The sequence below is a fragment of the Erythrolamprus reginae genome, chromosome 3, assembly GCF_031021105.1.
Source record: "Erythrolamprus reginae isolate rEryReg1 chromosome 3, rEryReg1.hap1, whole genome shotgun sequence".
NCBI lineage: Eukaryota > Metazoa > Chordata > Lepidosauria > Squamata > Dipsadidae > Erythrolamprus > Erythrolamprus reginae.
This window is the reverse complement of record NC_091952.1, coordinates 42,006,118-42,027,984: the sequence shown is the minus strand read 5'-3', so window position 1 is coordinate 42,027,984 and position 21,867 is coordinate 42,006,118. Positions and strand designations below refer to the sequence as shown.

General features: G+C 38.5%; 2 protein-coding genes across 12 annotated transcripts in view; one reads left to right on the top strand and one right to left on the bottom strand.

Annotated features, from left to right (window-relative positions):
* Positions 1-6,680, top strand: part of PHF20 (PHD finger protein 20) — a 52,322-nt gene extending 45,642 nt beyond the window's left edge. For all 10 annotated transcript variants that reach the window (XM_070744948.1, XM_070744945.1, XM_070744942.1 and 7 more), the window contains 3 exons: positions 1,083-1,482; positions 2,023-2,194; positions 4,838-6,680. In XM_070744948.1, the coding sequence (XP_070601049.1) occupies positions 1,083-1,482; positions 2,023-2,194; positions 4,838-4,980 (715 nt within the window). In that variant the 3' untranslated portion in view covers positions 4,981-6,680. The remainder of the gene's footprint in view (positions 1-1,082; positions 1,483-2,022; positions 2,195-4,837) is intronic.
* An 885-nt stretch (positions 6,681-7,565) lies between these two features.
* Positions 7,566-21,094, bottom strand: SLA2 (Src like adaptor 2). 2 transcript variants are annotated; one of them, XM_070744959.1, is made up of 9 exons: positions 20,736-20,769; positions 20,464-20,503; positions 19,793-19,937; positions 16,012-16,108; positions 13,840-13,926; positions 13,585-13,688; positions 9,929-10,078; positions 8,397-8,529; positions 7,566-8,004 (listed from the first exon to the last, which is right to left on the bottom strand). In XM_070744959.1, the coding sequence occupies exons 3-9, from the start codon at positions 19,887-19,889 to the stop codon at positions 7,854-7,856; spliced, it is 819 nt and encodes a 272-aa protein (XP_070601060.1). In that variant the 5' UTR covers positions 19,890-19,937; positions 20,464-20,503; positions 20,736-20,769; the 3' UTR covers positions 7,566-7,853. The 2 variants fall into 2 exon arrangements, with proteins under 2 accessions (XP_070601060.1, XP_070601059.1); XM_070744958.1 differs by lacking the exon at positions 20,464-20,503 and having other exon boundaries at positions 20,736-21,094.
* Between the last annotated feature and the right edge of the window lie 773 nt (positions 21,095-21,867).

Below are 21,867 nucleotides of genomic sequence, written 5' to 3'. Positions count from 1 at the left end.
ATACAATTCAAAAATTAAATACAATTGAATTTCATAAAGCTATTGTATAACCTAACATTTAAATATTGGTATGCTTATCAGGTTGGTCCAAGATAATATTAAACTAGGGGTGTCAAACTGGCAGAGGGCAAGTCAGATGTGCTACATGCAGGCCATGCCCACCCCAGCTTCGAGAAGGGAAAAAAGTCACTAATGGCAGTGTGAACCTGCAAGTTTGACACCTGTGTATTAAACCATTTTTACAGCACTTCCCCTGTTATGGTCCAACTTGATACCTTTCACCTTTCATTTTTCTACCAGTACAAAAATACACCATCTACACTCAAACCCAAACTACTTGGAAGAAGCAAGAAGCAAGCTTCAGGCCATAATTGCTATGGAAGTATAGCAATTGTTCTGATTAATCAAACTTTAGATGGTTAAAAATTTGTTTTTATAAGAGATTAAATAATACTGATATGAAATAGTAAGATAGTAGGGTTCCCTGCATTTTAATGTCTACTTCCCCCAACTGCTCCTCCTCTTTACCACTGGTAATGAAATGTCAGTTGCAACATTTGTACATGGCTATGTTTATATGAAATACCTGAGGTAGGAGTCACTAATCAATAAAGGAGTGTTTGAAATAATTCATGGGGTAGTTTTTCTTCTTACTATTTATAGGAGCCTTTGAGGAATATTCCACGGCACACAATGGAAGTCATGCTTGAACTTATACATCACATATTTATTGAAGCCATTATGAAGATTTGTCTTCCATTTTACAGTGTTCTAAATGTATAAGATTTTTAAGAATCTGCTTTTATTGAACATATCCAATGGAATCACTGAAGAACTATGTTTTTAAATATTAACATGACATTCAGATAGGTTCATTTATGTCAAATGTGCTGATAAATAATAAGAGGTCTCTAATACGCACATGCCAAGCACTAACACTATCCTGACTTCTCTGAAATCTAATAGAAGGTTCAGGTTGGCTAGTTTCTATCTATTTCAGATGAGTTTAGAAGATAAAAGTTTTAAGATGAATTCTAGTGAAAGTTTTCAGTGTAATTTCCATGTATTTATCTTTTTAACAGAAGCAAAGATCATCCTGACTTGAAACTTTGGTGTCAGCCTTGGAAGCATCTCAAAATAGAAGAAAAATCTCATACCACTAGACTCATTCAAATTGAAGATAACAGTTGCAAAGAGGAAACCACAAGTTATAGAACTTTTAATGGAACAGCTGAGAAAGCTCCAACCATTCCCTTTGTAGAGGAATCTTATATCACTAGTGAGCATTGTTACCAAAAACCTCGAGCTTACTATCCTGCTCTAGAACAGAGACTTGTTGTAGAAACCAGAAATTCGGACATTGATGATGATGTTAATAGGATAAGAGAAAATGGAGATGATGCCGTAGTGGAGAGATTAGGATGGGAACTCGATAGAGAAATATGCAAGTTGGAAAATGAATCAAAACATAATTATTCTAAGGTAGGTTTTACTGAACTCTTTGTAGTTTTTACATTACAAATGGAAAATTGGAATTCCTATGCTGTTGTGATGATGATTACAGTGGATGGGTCATAGAGACAGGCAGGCAGACAGAGGAAGGAAGGAAGGGAAAAGGAAGGAAGAGTGAATAAACTTATAATTAATATTTGTACTTCATTCACAGACAGCCATTATCATTTAATTTTTTGGACCAAAAATATTAGGAATTGAACATATAGCAATACCACTTAAACTTGTATACTGATTCACAGTGTTTTTCAGCTCTCTCTGAGCAGTTTACAATGTCAGCATAAGGCCCCCCAAAATCTGGGTCCTCATTTTATCAACCTCAGAAAGATGGAAAGGGTGAGTCAACCTTGAGCCAATCAGGATCAAATTCCTGGGTGTGGGCAGAGTTAGCCTACAATATTGCATTCTAACCACTGCGCCATGACAGCTCCCTATATATAATCTCTTGAAATGTTTTCCTTTAAAACTGTCCACAGTTTATAGGGAATGTCAACTTTCACATTTTTCTAGGTAAGAGAAAAAATCACATCAGAAGAAGATACTGAAGTGAAATTGCTTGAAAAAGACAAGGATGAAATTATGAATTCCCAGCTGCAGTGGCAGCTTAACCTTTTAACCCATGTTGAGTCCCTGCAAGATGAAGTTACCCACAGGATGGATTTAATTGAAAAGGAACTAGATGGTAATGGCTTTCTTCTGCTACAAATTTTAACAGTTAAGGTCTATTCAATTGTTGTTTCTGTGTTCTACTTCTTGCATTAAATCTGTTTAATCTAGGTTCATAATCATATTGGGTTGGCAAACTGAGTTAAGAATCATCCTAGAAAGGCCAGTGTTTTTCCCTTGTGTCTGTCTATCCAGAGTTCATCTAGGGTTTTTTGTGTTTTCAAAACTGAAATTTTCAAAAGTTCTTCATTAGTCATCACAGGATGTTTTTCAAATATTACGATAGGTTGGATGAAACTGTCAGTATGTTGACTGAGACAGGTCCTCTAAAGAGGGGGGGGGGATCAGGTTAAATCTTGTTAACACATAGCTGATTCTAGGTAGACTTCTATCATGTATAATATTCCCTTAAATTTAACTGCAGTTTTCCATAATGAAATAGTTCTCTAGCTGTTGTAACTAAAGGAGGCATGCTCATTCACTTATTCATCATATTTATATATCCATCCATCTAACAATCAAGTGAATTAATATTGTTTGTATAAAAAGCAACTCAGAATAAAAAGATAAACCAAAAAGTAGTTATTACCCAGAAGCCTTCCCACTATTTTGCCAGTCCTGAGGCTTGCTAACAAACGGGACCACCCAAAAGCTAAAACACAGAAGGCCAGCCTTTGTATAGGGGAGAGGATGTCCCATAAAGTGGGGGCTATAGCAGAGACATATTGTCAATGAGCTGCCAAATACAGTAAAAATTTTGACAGGCACTAAATAAAATTGCTTATATTTAATAGCAGCTAATCGTCTCTGAAATACAGCTGTCTGCTATATTCTAATGGTGTAAATTGAATTTGTAGTGCTTTAAGGAAAATTTAAACCTTAAGTTTAATAGGAATTATTCCCAGATTGCAGAACTGCTGAAATCATTACAGGTAGTGCTCAACTTTCACTTAATGACTGTTCAAAGATACAACAGCACTGAAAAAAGTGACATGACCACTTTTCACAGGTAGTGCCATTGCAGCATCCCCATGATCATGTGATCAAAATTCAAACATTGGGCAACTGACTCATAAATATTGGTTTTTAATTATTTTAAACATTGGATTTGTTATATGCTGTTCATTCTTGTTGTGAGTCTACGGAGAGGGGCGGCATACAAATCTAATAAATAAATTGCCATAAATATATTGAGCTGGGTTTATATATTTTCACTGAGATATTCCACCATAATTCTAATATGTGTTTTCTGGACGTCAGTTCAAATGCCATCAAATGACTTGAGTTCCATTTGCACCTTCTCAATCTCCTTCAATTTCACCATTATGATTATATTGTTATAATTTGCAAATTTCCCTAGTGGATGGCTCATCCCTAACTTTCAGGGTTTTGGTAAAAACAATAAAGAACACTTGTCATAGCCCCTGTTAAAAGGTAAAGGTTTCCCCTGCCAGCCGTCTCTGACTTTAGAGGACTCATCTCCTATTCACAGCTGAAAAACTATTGTTGTCCAAAAATACTTTCTTGGTCATATGGCCAAGCATGACTATGTGCAGAAGGCATACTGAGTGCTGTTACCTTCCCACCAAAGTGGTACCTCATTATCTACTTGCATTCACATGCTTTAAAACTGCTAGCTTGGGAGGAGTTAGGGTAAGTAATTGAAGCTTACTGTATTTTTCGGAGTATAAAATGACTCCTGACTCTTCCAAAAAAGGTGGACATTTTGGTGCATCTTATACACTGAATACTGCCATTTTTGGCTTCCCGAAACCCTGTCCCACATGAAAACATGTGCGCAGAGGATTTGGGAAATCTGCAGAGTGCTCCTGGGTGAGGGCAAAAATGTCTCCATTTTTAGGGAAAACGGGCCCATTTTTCACAAAAATGGGCTGTGCAGAGAGTTTGGGAGTCTGCAGCGTGTTCCTGGGATTGGGGGAAGGCAAAAACTTTTTTTTTTATTTACTCTTCGAAATTGTGGTGCGTCTTATATATCAGTGAGTCTTATAGTCTGAAAAATACAGTAGGTCTCAAATCCCAACCTTCCAGTCACCAAGCTGAGCACCTTAACCACTCAATCACCACATATATTGAGAGCAGGCATAAACTGGGAAAACCATTTTAAATCTGGAGCAAACCGTGTTCTCAATGTTCGGCCAAACTTCTAATTCCAGGTTTTAAGCAAAATTCAGATGAGGCAAATAGGGCAAGGCTGGCACTTCCTCTTACCTGTCTTTGGTTCATAACACAGCATAACAAAAAAATTTACTTACCCCACTAGTTTTCCCATTGACTTTCATTGTTCTGTCAACACCCTCCACTCAGCCACCAAACATCTTTGCTTCCTGCTTTATCCCAATACTACCTATAGACCAATTCTCCTCATTTGATCTGTGCTCAGATTAAAACATTCCAAATGGAAGTTTTGATCTGAGCACAGATTATAGCAGTTCCCTACTGTATGTCTATATTTGGGGTGCTATTTTAAATTGCTTGATAGTTAATATATTTTATTAAAAAGTATCTAAAATTGATTCCTTTAAATGAAAGATTACACTATCCTACTCAAACATTTTATAACTAATACAAATCTACTTAAACTTAGACATAAGTAATTTAGACCTTTAATTTAGTGATTGTTGTGTATCTTCTTTTACAGTTTTAGAGAGTTGGTTGGATTATACTGGAGAGCTGGAGCCACCAGAACCATTAGCAAGACTTCCTCAACTGAAGCATTGTATAAAACAACTTCTCACAGACTTGGGCAAAGTACAACAGATAGCACTTTGCTGTTCAACATGATACGAAATTTTCTCTGGATGGCTGGAGCCTGTCATATGATGAGCACTCTCTATTTTAATGGAATAGCATGCTTGTTGCATGTGATGCAGAACTGACTTCAGGGAATTATTTAGGGGCAAGGGTTCCTCTTCATAAAAGTAAAGAGATTGCCCTTATTTTGTTCAGTTGGCCTTTGCTAGGCATTTTTTAACATTATGGAAAAGGATTTATTCTTGTCTTGAAAATGTAGGTGCAGGTTGGCAAAGGATTTTTTCATTCCTTGTATCAAGTTGAAATAACCATTAATGTTCTTTGCATATATACACTGACAAAATTGTGCCACTGGAAAACCAAGTTTTAAGAGCCAAAAAATAATTAGTGATCCAAGGTTGTAGATAACATTCTGTCTAGTTTATTTAAGTGACTAAATGTGTCAGACAGACTCATACTTTATCCTAATAGTTTATGCATAACTACGATATTTAATCAATAGAAGATATTATTTTCAAGCCTAGCAAGTATGAATGTCTAATTTTATAGTAAACTGTTACACAAAAGGTTTGCATATATGATCTGAAACTAATCTACTATTTTAAATAGATGTAGTAGAAGATCCCAATTTGGTTGCACTTCTTTTCCTAGTAAATTATCGTTTTCCATATTTATCATGACATTGTAGTATGATTCTCATGGTACTGGGACACCCATTTATGTTGAGCTTATGTGCATTCTTTAATTTCTAAATCTGGCCATGCTGTGCCCCACATGTACTGAGGACATATCCTGAATGCAGGATATAAAAGTGTCTACACAAGGAAGGATGTATTACAGATTGAGATCTAGCCATGGCCAGCGATTGTCATGGTATTGTTTTCTTCCCTACTGTTAATAATTGCCATTCCGGTTATAGTTTGAAACATAATCTTTTTCAATATTATAAATGTTTTCATTGTAGATACTTGTAAAGTGTGGTTTTGGGAATCAGTTAATTTTATATTTGTGTATAACAAAGAAGTCTCAAGGTCTATGCATGAGGTACTGTTCCCAAAGGCAATGGGATATTATGTTAAACAATGTTTTTGAAACCCCTTTTTGTACTTTTATTTTTTGTTTCCTTACTAGCATTATTTGTGAGATCAAGTGAAGAAATGCTGCTTACATTGAAGCTACATTATATAGTAGCTTTTCGAACATTGGTGTATCGTAACTGTTTTATATGTTTAAGAATATCATTTGCCTGCAGATCATATTCCCATCATTAACTTCCTTTTTGTTAGAAAACATCTGGGACAAGAAATTACTTTGAGGTGGACAGAATAGGGTATTTTTGCATTGGGTGTTCTGAATGTTGGATTTTTCCTACCTTGATATTGGAGTTGTTTTTGACACCACCAAAGTTTAAATTAAAGCACATTTGTTAGTTGAAGACCTGTTTAGTGTACAAATTGGTAATTATGAATAAAAATCCGTAATGTTGATATGCTGCAGAATTATGTAGGTTTCAGTTATCTAGTGTTTGTCATAGAAGTAACATTATCTCATTCAAAAACAGTTTACTTTTTTTTGCATTCTGAAAGAGACTTTATGCCAAGACTAATTTCAGGGAATTATTTGTCTCCAATGATTTGGCTCTTATAGGTTTTAAGTATAGCAGCTGTACAGCAGATAAAAATTATTTTGCTGTAATAAATTGGAATAAAGTTTGTAATTGTTAAAAGACATCCAGTTGTCTCACAATAACATCATGGGGAATTTTATAGATAAAATATCCCTGAAAAAAATATCTTTTCACTGTAAACAAGTAGTGCATTTTGTTAAGGCTTGAATAATTTCTAGCTATGTCCCTTTAATGTTGAAGATAGAGCAAGGTTTAGAGATATATAACTTTCAAAGTCTTATAAATTGTAACTGATAGAACTTCTAATTAGCATGGCCAGTGCTTAGGGACGCTGAATTATCATTTAACAACATTTGGAAGATCCATGGTTCCATATTCCTGAAGTCTGCTGTGTAGGAACCTGGGAGCCAGACAAGTTCAATACTAAGAGTAACTGCTCTATTGGACTGGTTTCCTGATTGTTCAGGCTATAATTATAATGTTTTTACAATATAAAATATGTAACTCAGGATTGAACTATGGATTTCATGGTGCTCCCTGAATTTGTTTGTTTGTTTGTAGACATTTCATTATCCAATTAAGTGAGGTCAGTGCAAATCAGGTTATGAAACATTTGCAAGCTAACAACCAAGCATCATCAGTGACTTCACTATAATTTATTTTTAAATTGTTATTTGTATTCCTCATTTACTATTTTTACAAATAACCCAAGGGGATGAACATGTGGGGTTTGTTTAGTTTTAACATAAAACCAATGTATTGGGGCTTCATTAAGCAAACTGTGCAGCTTCTGAGTGCGGCCAAAAGCTGCCATAGGTTTTTTGTGATTTTTATATACTATGTATGGATACTGTATAAAGAACACTTCCATTCCCATTCTACTTTTGGTAGCTGCATTCCTACCATTCTTCCTCTCAGATCAAAGAAAGCATCTTTCCTTGCTTTCTTTTGTTTCTTGAACTGTTGACATTAATGTCCCAATGCTCCATTACAGCCTGGTGAAACAATTATTTGGTTTATTGTGAATACATCAGATTTTTCATTACTAATCAATTATGAATTACAAGTGCAAAACCTGTAGGAAAAACACATAAATATACTTTATATACACAAACACGATATTTCAATCAGCCAAGCTTCTTGAAAAAGATGAAAAGTATAACAACGTAACACTGATTTAAGGATAACTATCTTAAATCAACTTGAAAAAATTACCACAAATTCAACAGATAGTGTGTTCAAGTTTCATATTCCAAAAATACTTCCAATATTTGCTTTATATATCTTTGGTTTGCCTTCCTTTTCTGTTTGGTGTGTCCTGTAATGACAGGTCATCGGTCATAAACAGGTAAGTAGTAACTGCTTCTCGCAAGCCAAGACTGATGGGTGAGTCTTCCGTTAGCGGTTCTTCTGACAACAAGTCTGAACTAAATAGAAGAAAACATTCCTGAGTAACATTTTTAAAAGGAGAATAATGACTTTGTTTTTATTTTGTTTCAAGTAATGCATGATGCTCATAAGAACAGGCAAACAATTATCAGCATATTCTGCTTCAGTACCCGGGAAAGTTTGCTTTTGCTAATGGCATGGATTTTTCCCTTGTAGCAACAGATGCAATACTTCCTTGCTGCAGTGGTTTATGATTGTTAACAGCTGAGGATTCTGGAGTTGCAAAGAAACAACTAGTCTCATGGATTGTTTTTAAAATGATATAGAACCAGTATAGAGTAGAGGGCCCCCCCCCCAACCTTTTGGGCATCGGGGGCCGGTTTCATGGAGAGAGGTTGAGTATAGATTGAATATTTAAAAATAAAATAACCTCTTGATCTGTTGCCAGTTGAGAGCAGATGTTTTTACTTCCACAGGTCTGGGAAGATTATGAAACAAGCTGGAACTAGCTCCTTGGATGAAGCACGGTTTCTTCAAACAGCAATATAAGCCATCACTACTTTCTATTTAAAGAGAATAAACATCATAGTATGAGGGAAGGAAAACTGGGGTCTGATTATATACATCTCAGAAGGATAGTGGGCCCTAAAAATTATATGAATCAAAGTTTTAGACAAATTGCAAAGTGTATCAACTATTTGTAATGTTGCTGAGCTGTCGCTGTGAAATGTGATTTTGCAAAGTACATGTAGTTTTGAGATATATTTGGAATTCGAACACTGAAACTGAGAAATAGGGAACTGAAAATAGACAAAGACGAGTTTGAGGTGTACACAGGTATATGTGGAGACTCACTAAAACAGAACAAGGAAGTAAGTTGTGAAATGCATGCAGAAAAGTATTAAAAATGTTTTGGGATGAGTTTGGGGCCTCTGGACGTAGCTAATCCTTGCTGGACTCAGCTATGTCAGTGGGCCTCATTCCAATGGGTTATGGATATAATTTATGTTGTGATGGCTCTTCATGTTCCAAATTGCCCATGAAATAAACCTGAATCTAAGATATGTTGTTTGTTGTGTTCCTTTTTTTGTCAGAATATTTTTATCACAATAGATTTTCATTTAGGGTTTTCTGACAGCCTACTGTATTGTAAAAAAAATCCAGCTGCAACAGTCATGTTGCTTTTACAGCTTTTGGATAAAATGCACTTTATTTTCTTGATAAAATTAACCAAATTTAAAAATAATTCTTACAGCATGATCACATAACAGACCTAGATTTTTCACCACATTTTTACAAATCTTTTTTTTTGTTCATTAAATTTCTGTAGCTAGCCATCTGAGCAGCTTAAAATTCTAAAACCATAAAACAATTAAAAACATCCAAAAAAATAAATACAGCAGCCAAGGAAGTTAACCAACTTGCAATATAGCCAGGAAACAGCTTTTAACACATGCTGAGCTTCAGGCTGGGTACATACAACAGACAACAAATAATAGAACTGAATAACTTATGTATTGACAAGCAATACATGAGATCCTATAAAGAGCTGGAAAACAGCCACTACCAAGAACTTCAGCATTCCCTTGATAGTAAGCATCTGAAAAGTTTATATTATAAATATACCAATTTTCTCGAATAATGGTCAACATTTTTTTAGCCAGACTCCATATTTTAAAGTGCAATAAAATAAATGGCAATTAGAATGATAGAAAATGGTACTCTCAGTATAAATATTGTGGCACCAAAAAAAAATTTCACTGAGAAGCCAGGAGTGTGGAACCTAACACAAATCTGGCCATTTTCACCATCTCTCCAAAGAGCAGAGGTTTTTGCCTAGTGGTCTAACATGCTGTAAAGCAATTCTCTTTTTTTCTAACACACAGAGAGATTGGCACAACCAGAAACTGAAAAGCATGTAAAATGTCTCTTAATTTATAATTAATTTTTAAAAATAATTACCGGAATAATAGTCCACCAGTTCATGCAAGCTTGGGAAGGTAAGGCTGGGAGAGATATAAAGCCAGTTGTTTTCCAAGCAGTTAATGCGGTAGTGTTTTACACAAATCCAGGATTCACGAGTCATGCATCTGATTGATAAAGAGTAGCAACCTATTAAGGGGGAAAAAAACCAGAGACAGAAAAAAGTCCATCTAATCCTACTACTGTACTAAGATTACTGAAATGTATGTTTCATTAAATTCTCTTGAAAGCAATGAGCTTTTTACTAATGTTTACAGTTATGCCAGTATCCTTAAAACTTACATTATGTTTTAGGTGAAGAAGAAAACTTAATATCAAAGCTTAATTAGCATGTTATCACATTTAATGGCACTGAACACACTCAAAACCGTAGAAATGGTGGTAGGAGAAACCCATACTACTTACTACCTCTTACAATACTAGACAACACAGTAGAGACCTTCAAATTTATAGGTTCTACCATATCTCAAGACCTAAAATGGACACCAAATATAAAAATATTTCATTATCAAAAAAGGACAACAAAGAATGTTCTTTCTGCACCAACTCAGAAAGTTCAAACTGCCCAAGGAGCTGCTGATAACAGTGCTACAGAGGAATTATTGAGTCTCATCTGCACCTCTATAATTCTGGTTTAGTTCTGCAACCCAACAAGACAGTTTTCAGAAGATAATTAGAACTGGGGGTGGGGGTTTCTACCAACTTGCCTACCATTGAGGACCGGCATACTGCAGGAGTCAAAAAGAGGGCTGTGAAAATATCTACATATCTCTATCCTGGACATAAACTGTTTCAACTCTTACCCTCAAAATGATGCTATAGAGCACTGAACAGGGTTTGTCCTCCTCCCAGGCAGTATTTCCCCCATCGGAGGCAATCAGACAGGAGGCAGGAGGAGGCAATTTTGCAATCACAAGGAGGCCCTTCAGGCAGGCTCTTTCATAGGGTCGGTGGTCGTCCTTCCAAGACGCAATTGGAGGCAGGTTGGCCAGGTTTTGGCTGGCCTGGGAGCAATCCAACCAGGACTCTTGGGTATGGGAAACCATGCACAGGGATCTAAGGTTGGAATTCTCCCATCCACCCCATCCTTTGTTAAATGTTCAGTTTCTCTTATTCCAAGTGGAAATTGATGGAGGAGACTATTGGATATTTAGTCTCAATCGGCCATTCAGCCAGTCCCACAGGAACGAGGGCAGGGATTCTATTCCATCCTCTTCGTGGTTCCCAAGACATCGGTGGGTAGGGAGGGCAAGGGATAATGCAGCTGCGAGAGCAATCATGGGCTTCCCTAGGTATGCCCATGTTACACCAACACTCCGCAGTCTGCATTGGTTGCCGATCAGTTTCCGGTCACAATTCAAAGTATTGGTTATGACTTATAAAGCCCTTCATGGCACTGGACCAGAATATCTCCGAGACCGCCTGCTGCCGCACAAATCCCAGCGACCGATTAGGTCCCACAGAGTTGGCCTTCTCCGGGTCCCGTCGACGAAACAATGCCATCTGGCGGGACCCAGGGGAAGAGCCTTCTCTGTGGCGGCCCCGGCCCTCTGGAATCAGCTCCCCCCGGAGATTAGGACTGCCAAGACCCTCCTTGCCTTTCGCAAAGTTTTGAAAACTCATCTATGTCGCCAGGCATGGAGGAATTGATATATCCTCAGCTATCTTGACTTTATGTATGGTATGTTTGGGTTGTATGACTGCTTTTAATAGGGGTCTTTTAAAACTGTTTTTGTATATGATGTTTTATTGTTGTGAGCCGCTCCGAGTCCTCGGAGAGAAGCAACATACAAATCTAAATAATAATAATAATTAATAATAATAATAGTAATAATAATAATAATAATAATGGAGAGCGATCCTAGATCTAAAGAAATTTATTATGACGTTGTTAGACTTAACGGAGGCTTATCTGCAGGTTCCCATTTTTAAGCCTCTCAGACGTTTTCTTCACTTTTATTATGGACAGAATCACTTTGAATATAGAGCCCTACCTTTCAGGCTGTCCTCAGCCCCCAGGATATTCATAAGATTATGGCATCTATTGCTCCCTGGATGATATCTTCATTCATGCCCCTTCAAGGAAGCCTACCCAACAGCACCTAGACTTAACCATAGGATGTCTCTGGAACCACAGCTTCTCCATAAACTTGAAGAAGAGCCATCTATTACCCTCCATAACCATCCAACAGCTAGGCACCATAATTGACTCCATGACATGCACCATATGCCTGTCACTGGAACAGCAGGACAGTATCAGACAGTATCGCAGGTGCTACACAAGCAGAGGCCCCCCTTGTCTTCTTTATTAGGGAAAATGGTCTCCTGTATCGCATTCACCCCCTAGGCTAGTCTTCACACAAGGGAATCCAATGGTTCCTTTGATCCTTTCAGAAAACCGGACTAGGCACGTCACCCATAAGGGTTCAGCTCCCTCCGCAGGTGTGCAGATCCCTCTCCTGGTGGAATTCCTCAACCATCTCCAAAGGCAGCTCCTTCTGGACTCCTCACAGAATAGTGGTAACCACAGATGCCACCATGACAGGGTGGAGAGCTCACATCCAGGGAGCAATGGCGCAAGGCCAGTTGTCACCCCGTGAAGCCTCCCATTCAATCAACTGGTTGAACTGAAGATGCTCCAGATCCCTCCAAGAAGAAGCCAGGAGACTGGGCCTGTGGGCGGAGAGGCATCTTCTATCGCTGACCTCGGACCACATATCGAGGAATTGTAATTAACAGGCGGACTGGCTAAGCCGCTTGCAAATGGATCAAGAGGACTGGCAGCTTTTTCCGGTGCTATTCCACCAGATCATCCAGCATTTTGGACTACCGCTAATCGATCTCTTTGTCACACTTATCAACACACAACTCCCCAGGTTCTTCTCCCGCTTCATTCAGACCCGGCCTGGTTACAACTGACCATCTAGAGCAGAGGTCTTCAAACTTGGCAACTTGAAGACTTGTGGACTTCAACTTCCAGAATTCTCCAGCCAGCATAACTGGCTGGAGAATTCTGGGAGTTGAAGTCCACAAGTCTTCAAGTTGCCAAGTTTGGGGACCCCTGGCCTAGAGATTGAGAGGTGTGACCTAGCATGACCAACACATATTCTTCATTGTGCAGGCATCTCGGCACCCGTCCAACAATCACATTTATACCACCACATGGAAGACCTTTTGCGAATGGTGTACTAGTGAAAAACTCTCCAGTGCACATCCCTCTTCCTAAAATCCTGAGGTTCCTAAAGGATGGCCTTCACAAGGGCCTCTCCCTCAACACTCTTCGCAGGCAAGTAGCGTCACTCTCATCAGTTCTTACTTCTTCTAGACGGAGATTTCCCTTAGTCCAAATACCATTTACCAACATTCCACGTTCAAGCCTAGACTCAGATTCATCAGATCTGGGGTCGCAAGGTGGATCCAAGCAAGTATTCAAATTTATTGACTTGATCCTAAAGATGATTGGTCAAGGAACTTCCCATTGTGAAGGCTGGTTCCACCGGATGAGAAGATGCATTCAGGTAAGATTACAACACCTATTTCCTAATGTGATTTGATTGCTTATTTGTATCCTAAAACTGTACCTTATACATTCTTGACAAATGTATCCTTTTATGTGGGCATCCTAGAATCCTTACCTTTCTTTGTTTGTCTCTTTCTTATGATGAAAGAACCTTCCTGGTTTGCAGGCAACAGTAACAACTCCTCAGCTTTGGCTCGATCAATGCCATCATAGAGCCACCTGAAAAACAAAACACTGCAGGGGTCAGTTGCCTATGAAAAATATGTGTAAGTTGAGGGGGAAACTATTTTGCGCTTGTAGAACACAACCTCCCCCTCCCCCAAAAAATCCTGTGATGTTACTTCAGACAGAGAAAAACCACAATGCTTACCTGTGTGAAATTTTAGCTATGATGTTGCTAGGTACAGAACATTCTTTGCCAGTTGTTACTGACTTGACTTGACACCATTCACCCCCTCTGCAAAAGAAACATAACTTCAATGACCTCAAGTAAAATTCTGCTGTACTACTTGAAGATATTCCCAATTTTCTAAAATTCTAGTCAATGATCAGACTTTTTCATCAGAAAAATGCTCCACAATTATCCCTTTATTTGGACAACATTAACACCCAAAGAATCCAAACTTTAAATATGAAGGGTGGAGGTTAATTTAACTACCTAGATGTTTAGGTTTATAATCCCCAGACTGACCAGCCACATGACGTCTGGAAATTGTTTGGAATTATCTTATTGATTGTTAAGTGTTCGGAAACTTCAGATCGTGCAGAATGCAGCCGCGAGAGCAATCATGGGCTTTCCCAGATATGCCCATGTCTCGTCCACACTCCGCAGCTTGCACTGGCTGCTGATCAGTTTCCGGTCTCAATTCAAAGTGTTGGTTATGACCAACATGGCATCGGACCAGAATGCCTACATGGCATCGGACCAGAATACCTCAGGGACCACCTTCTGTCACACGAATCCCAGCGACCGATTAGGTCCCACAGAGTTGGCCTTCTCTGGGTCTCATCGATTAAACAATATCGTCTGGCAGGGCCCAGAGGAAGAGCCTTCTCTGTGGTGGCTCCGGCCCTCTGGAACCAACTCCCCCTGGAAATTAGGACTGTCCCCACCCTCCTTGCCTTTCGTAAACTTCTGAAAACTCATCTATGTCACCAGGCATGGGGAAATTAATATACCCCTTAGCTATTATAATTTATGTATGATCTGTTTGAGCTGTATGATTATTTTTATAAAGGTTTTTTAAATTGTTTTTTAACTATTAGATTTGTATATTGTATATTGTCTTGTTGTGAACCACTGCGAGTCCTCGGAGAGGGGCGGCATACAAATCTAATAAATGTTGTGTTTGGGCCTGGGTCAGCCGTTGCTCCCACAGCTGAGAGAGACGCGGCACAAAGTGAATGTGAAAGCCTGGCTGACAGCCAGGAAGACGAGGCCACTGGGACGCAGGATTCAGCAGACAGCCCAGGGGATTTGGCATGCAGTCCCTCAGACAGTCTTTCGTCCCTGGGTTCTTCTGCAGATCAATATATTAATCTGCGTAGCCGAAGAGCTATGCAAAGAAGGGATCGCTTTAAGGAGAATTACAAGTCATTATAGGAGCACCCGGGCTGGGTGTGGTTCTTATACTGAGGGCTGGGTGTGGTTCCCTTAATGAGGGCTAAAGGGATAAAAGGGAACAAAGGCCAAGGCAAACTGTGGCTGTTTATCTGTGTTATTTTGTGGTTCCTGCTCTGAAGTTTCTGTTCTGTGCCGTTGGAGTTTTCAACCCAGCTTTTTCAGACAAGTGGGAGATGAAAACCCTGGGACTTGCTGTTTGCTCCAAAGATTCAAAAGGACTCCTGAAACGTCTTTGCTCATTCCAGGTTGTCTTTGTTTGTTTTTTTCTGTGTTTTTGTATGCGGCTGAAGTAAGCCTTGCACTCTCATTGTTTTCAGACACTAAGAACTGTTTTTGAGTAACCCTTTTTTGTTTATCTAATACAAGTTTGCTGATTAGCAGAGCACGTGTGTGTTTGATTTCTTTTCCTTGGACTGTTACGCATTGCCTGAGCCCAGTCAGGCAGAACAATAAATTATTATTATTATTATTATTATTATTATTATTATTATTATTATTATCATCATCATATCATTATTATTATTAATTCAAATGAAGATCAAGTTGAGAAAGGTTGAATTAGTCCTTCTAACTACTCAGAAGATACCTCAGATAATTTAGTTGAGCTACGTAAGGACTCCTAGTTTATTTTTTATTAGTTATTTACATATTTTGTGTATGCCATTTTTAATTTTAAATACCAGTAACATTAAACATAAATACAATACTGTAAAATGTAAAGAGGAAGAATCAACAACTAATAAAGTAATCTGGACAGTTAATACAAAGTAGATATGTAAAAACAAAATAATGCTTTCAAAATTGGATTTTTCTGCAGTGGGGATCTCCCTAACCACTCCAGGATATATATCCCTCAATGAATATCATAAATATTAACTGTACTGCTTTATGTTTTGTTCCTTGTCTGTTAATACTCACTCAGATAGCAAACTCAGCTGTTCCCCCATCCTTAGTACTGGCTTTGTGTCTCTAGAAGGAAAATCACTGACTGCAACAATCATGACGGAATTGGCAACTGCAGATTAAAAGAAAAAATAAACACCAACCAGGTTAATTCATGATTTTAACCTCTCAATATTTGAAGTATTCTTGCAAAGTGCTTTACATACTGTGTGTCTCATTTTAAATCTCACAGCTTTCTTTAGACTAGAATGTAGAAACCACTGTGTTGATAGAAGCTAATTCCCAATAATACTGAACAACACCAAATTGTTTCCATTTGTGGTCAACAGAGAACATTTCTATAATTTCTACATAATTTGAATTCAGGATTCTATGAAGCCATATTTTTATACAAATGTATTCAGATTAAGAAAGATTTTTCCCTTACTGCCCTCCCCCCAGGCCGAAGCACTCAAGTGAGAATGCCAGAGAAGGACTCTCTATAGCCAGGCACCATCAGTGGAATTCCCTTGCTAGGGCTACTAAACTTTTCAGTTTCAGCTGCTTACCTGTTAAAACATTTTAAAATTGACCACCTGTTTTTTCTGCATCTAATTTACCACAACTGATAATGAATACTTTTTAAAAAGTCACTACCAATGCTAGTGAATAAACCTTCAATCTTAATTTTTTATGGTTATATTTTTTATGTCAGTCTTCTGGTAATTACATGGTTTTCATGTTTTCGTGGCTAGCATAACTGCATTCTTCCAGGATGTTTTTTTAACTTTCCAATCTAGCGTCAAAGATGAAATAGAAACTTCCTGTAATCTTGACACTATACCTCCATGATGAAAATCAAAATCTGCAGTCTCTTTTAGTGGCTTGTGTTTAGTCTGTGATCTACCAGATTTTCAGTTACTACCTCTAGGGCAGGTATCATCTGTCCCATACTAGTGCATCATTTTTCCTAGTTAAGTGCACAATCTTCCATTTCTCACTATTGAACATCCTTTTGTTGCACTCCATTTGACTCTTGAGCTTGTTTTTGTATCGTTAGCAATCTCCTCCCCTGCCAGTTTTGTGTCATCTGCAAATTTAAGAGCAGCCCTCATACTTCCTATTTTATAAAGATGTTGAAGAGTCCTCAGGCCAGGACAGAACCCTGAGATACCTTCCTCCATGTGGATATAAACCCATCAAGGAATCCAAATTGGCCAACTGCAAATCTCTCTGGTGGTGGGATAATGAATCCCACATTGTTCCTCATTGCCACATTGTGGAGCAGACTAAATAGTTATATTTGCACTGTTAATGGATTTCACGTTCAAGCAGGGATTTAGAATTTCTCAACCAAAATTAATAAAAACTGCTAGATAACTAGCATGGAAGTGTTAAAGACTTCAATTTCCACTGGCACGCAGAACCAGATCATAGTACATGACATAAAATTTCACAAACAATATGTATGCATGTATATATATCTTGTGACCAATGTTTTCTCTGAGGTGCGCCGTGCGCTGTAGTGCATTAAAAATTTAAGCCTGGCGCATGCTTTTCAAAGGCCGCACAGAGAGGAGGGTGGTGGAGGGGCCCCCCTGCCTGCCACCACCACCACCACCAGGTCTTTGCCGGGACCGGCTAACTCTAGCGGCGTTTCACGCTTCCTACTCCGCCTCCTCTTCAGCAGCGGGTGCTCCCTCCCCCAGCGGTGGCGGTGCTGTTGCTTCTGGCTTGCGGCTCCTGGGTGGAGATTGGTGGTCGGGCTGGGTGGGCGTGGGGAGCGGAGCTGGCGGTGGCGGGGGAGACAAAGGGTCCTTGGATGGCGGGATGCGGGAGTAGGGGGGCAGGTTGCAAGGGGGGCAAGGCGGGGTGCTCGGCCTGTGCTGGGAGGGAAGGGGGAGGCAGCGGTGGCAGTTCTGTGGGGCTTTGAGCTGACGTCAAGCCCTGCGCCCAGGAAAGCGGTGTGCTTTTCAAACGCACCGCTTCCCCGGGCAGCCAGCTTCTCCTCCTCCCCCGTTGCCACACTGGGGGCTTCCCCCTGCCGCCGGGTCCCCTCTGCTGCCCAATCCCATGTTGGTGCCGGGGGCAACGGGCCCAGAACTCCATCCTCGAGCTTCACCTCCTCCCCTGCCACCGTGCTGGGGGCTGCCCCCTGCCGCTAAAGATGAGTAAGAGACGGCGGCGGCCCGCATTGAGAGCATAGACCCCACCACCGTTGAACAGGTAGCAAGAGGGGGTGAGAGAAAGAGAGAGAAAGCAAGAGAGAGAGGGGGGAGAAAGAAAGCAAGAGAGAGAGAGAGAGAAAGCAAGAGAGAGAGAGAGAGAAAAGGAGAGGAAGGGAGAGAAATGAGAGCAAAAAGAGAAATGAGAAAAAGATTGAGGCAGAGAATGAGAGGAAAGAGAGAGAAACAAAAGAGAGAGAGAAGTGACTCTTGATTTAATGCATATGGTAAAAAGCACCCAAATAATAACAGAGAAAAAAACCCCAGCCCTCACCTGTTTTTGGAAATGGTTCAAGAGTTCACATACACACACACACACACACACATGGGGTGGGGAGGAGACGGATGGAAAAAGAGAGAAGTGAGAGGGGGAAGAAATGAGAGAAAAAGGGAGGAAGAGGGAGAAATGAGAAACATATGAGAGAGAAAAGGGGGAGAGACAGGAGAGGCACCCAGAAATGAGACAGTGGTAGAAATTTGAGGAGGGATGATTGATTATTAAATATGGATTGACTATGGAATGATGGTAAAATATATATTTAAGTGTTGTTTAATATCAGGATGTATTAATTCATAAAATTGGATTAGAATTTTAGAACTATATAGAATTACATAGGTAAAATTAATGAAAGATACATAGGATAAATAAGGGGTTTATGTATGTATGTATGGTTTTAATACTGTTATGGAAATATACAGTATTAATTGATGAATTGGTATTCAGATAGATTTTCATATTATTTTTAGATTACTATAATACTATGATAAATATTTAAGAAATGAAGATTTTAAAGCATGGATTTATTAATAGTTATGTTTTTGGTTTTGCTGGTTGTTTTAGTTTTAATAGTAATAGATTTTGGTTTTGTTTTATTATTAATTTCTTTTAATAAAAAAGAAGGGAACTTTTTTTTCCTAATTAGGAAAAATTTGTATAAGGGTTTTTTGTTTCTTTTAAGAAGAATGTATAAGAAGGAGGAGTAGGCATGATGGCCTATCTGGATTTATAAGAGGATAATGATATTAATTGAAATATAAAATAACAGAATAACATAGTGGGAAGGGAACTTATTCTGCCCCAGCACCGAGCCCCAAATAATTACACAATAAGTTGTCTTGGGAAAAAATCAGGCGCTGAGGCATGAAAATTTATTTATTAATTTATTAATTTATTAATTTAGACTTCTGTAACGCCCAGTCCCAAAGGGACTGCCGCTCAGACACTGTACTTTTCCGCCCACACCGAAAAAGAATTAGAGGGAACATTACATGTGACTGTAACATTTTGGGTAATAAATCACATGACTTGTTATGTATGAAAATAAATCATTGCATACAAAAATTAAATGTCCAGAAGCCCATAAATATTTCCCCTTATTTTTCTCCATGGAGTTTCTTTCTGTCCCATAAAATCAATATGATAAAGCACGAAGAAGATAAATATTAAATCCCTCCTTTGCTGTTGTAGCGCGCCACGTTGGTATAGCACTTAAGTCACTAAACTAGAAACTTGGAGACTGAATTTTCTGACAAGCACAAAACCTTTGTGTTGTTGTTGTTAAGACTCAGACTGATGGTAGCGCAACCCCTACCTGGCAGGTTTATGCTATCGCTCTGGCTATGCGTGGTGTTCGGTTGTGGGCTTGCCTGGTTAGCAATCGGTTTCCTCTTACTTGGCAAGCTTCCCATTACAATTTGTTGTTAACAGCAATCTTCTAGTATACCACTCAGAGAAGCCTATCAACAAAGGTAGAAAAGAAATATAAAAATTAACACTGTTGTCCTTGAAGACTGTCAGGAAAATACAGAAGAAACAAAACGCTGTTACAATTAATCAGCTGCCATTTTCTAGTTTCTTCCAAGATAGATGTTTTATTAGTGTTGAAAGTATTAAATCATATCGCCAACAAAAAGCAACAACTTCTGAAGGCAGGGGAAGGGAGACATAAGATGTCCAATTCTCCAGCATGGACTCATGAATATTGTTCAGGAACCACAGTATCTGTCTTACATCAGTAATGTAATTTAAAAAAGTTGTCCTGAATTTAGAGCATCATAATTAAGATGTCTTCCATCTCAAAGCCTTTTTTTCCTATGAATTAGCCTTTTTAAAAAAAGCTTCTTGCCTTGTAACCTGGAAGACATGAACTTAATAACTGATACTGAAATGTTCACGTTACGGTAGTAAAAAATGTTTTATATGCTACTAACATAATCTTATGAATAAGAAAAAGTTCAGAAATATCTCCAGTGCTTATAATACCTTTTCCTATTGGAGTTTGTTCAAAGTTGATGGAACTTTTCTGGAAAAAAAAGTATGGAGTTTCAAGCTCTTCCTTCTTTATCCTCTCTGGCTTCCCTTGCGCTACTCCTAGCAATCTTATTTACATTTTGCTACACAATAAGAAGCTATAATTATACCAGTCTATGAGTTTTTATATGATCATGCAGTTGTTTTGAACTTTCCCCATTTTAAAAGTATTCTAGCTAGAGTACAATAACTCGTATTTTTGTTTAACTCAAGTTTGTACTCACCTGTCATTATACCATAGCCAGGTCTTCAGATAGGTGATGCAGGGAATTTTTCTTTCAATGTAGCAGCTCTGGAAATTGATGACAACTCCCAATTCTAACTAGAACACAATTCATATGGGTGCTCCAGAGAAACCCCAGCCTTTTTCTTCAGTGGAAGTTTCTCAGAATATAAATGACATTGAGTTGCCTGCAAACTATTTTTTTCTATTGGTTTGGATCTTTTGCTGCAGTCTTTTAGGCAACTGTTTTCATATCAAAGCAATAATATTGAAGCAATAGTTTTCTTGATCCTTCTTCATGCCAAGTGCACCCAAACATGATACACAGCACATTGGTATAGCTTTTAATAGTTTGAATGCATGTTACTAACAAGTGTTAAATTCTAAGAACTCACAAACAGCTCAGTTTCCTTTGACGTAATGGAACGGTGGTTGATGGCTGTTTCATTTTTCTCCCCAGAAAACCACTGTGTGATAAATTATATCCCAGAGACATTTCTAAAGTAAGTGTTCAGCATTCTCAAAACAGTGCACAAGGGTAGAAAGTGCATCCTGTACTATAGTCAGACTCTTCTTAAATTCTTTTAAGGAATTAAAATGATAAAGTGAGTATTGTAAAGTAAATCTCCAAAATAATCTTTATATCTAAGAAGTCTGTTAGGACCAACTTCTTGGTTAGTGTTGTGTTTTGCAAATCTTACCCAGGGAACACAAAGGTGGAAGGGCTAATAACAGTTTTACAAGGGATAAAATCTGGGGTAAATGGATGATTTGCAGTTTATCTACCATGGCAACTATTTGGCAAATTCACTGTTTACTCTCAATAATTTCAAAAGTGTCTTCAGATTCCAAAGAGTGTGGATTAGTGCATATTAGTGAATAACAAATTATTACACAGAAGAAACATGGAAGTTCCCTTGAAGGCACTACACACTTACTTTAGACTTACTTTATTCTTAAGACTTGAACTCATTGCACATGAAGCATACTCAAGTTTAAATATCTGTCACCATCATGCCACCTTCCAACTGGCAGGCTAGTGTTAAATTGTCACTGGAAACTTTGCGGTTATTTAGTCCTTGCTGGTCACTTATGAAGTCATATCTGTCTCAGTAGCCTAAAAGTAGCATAAA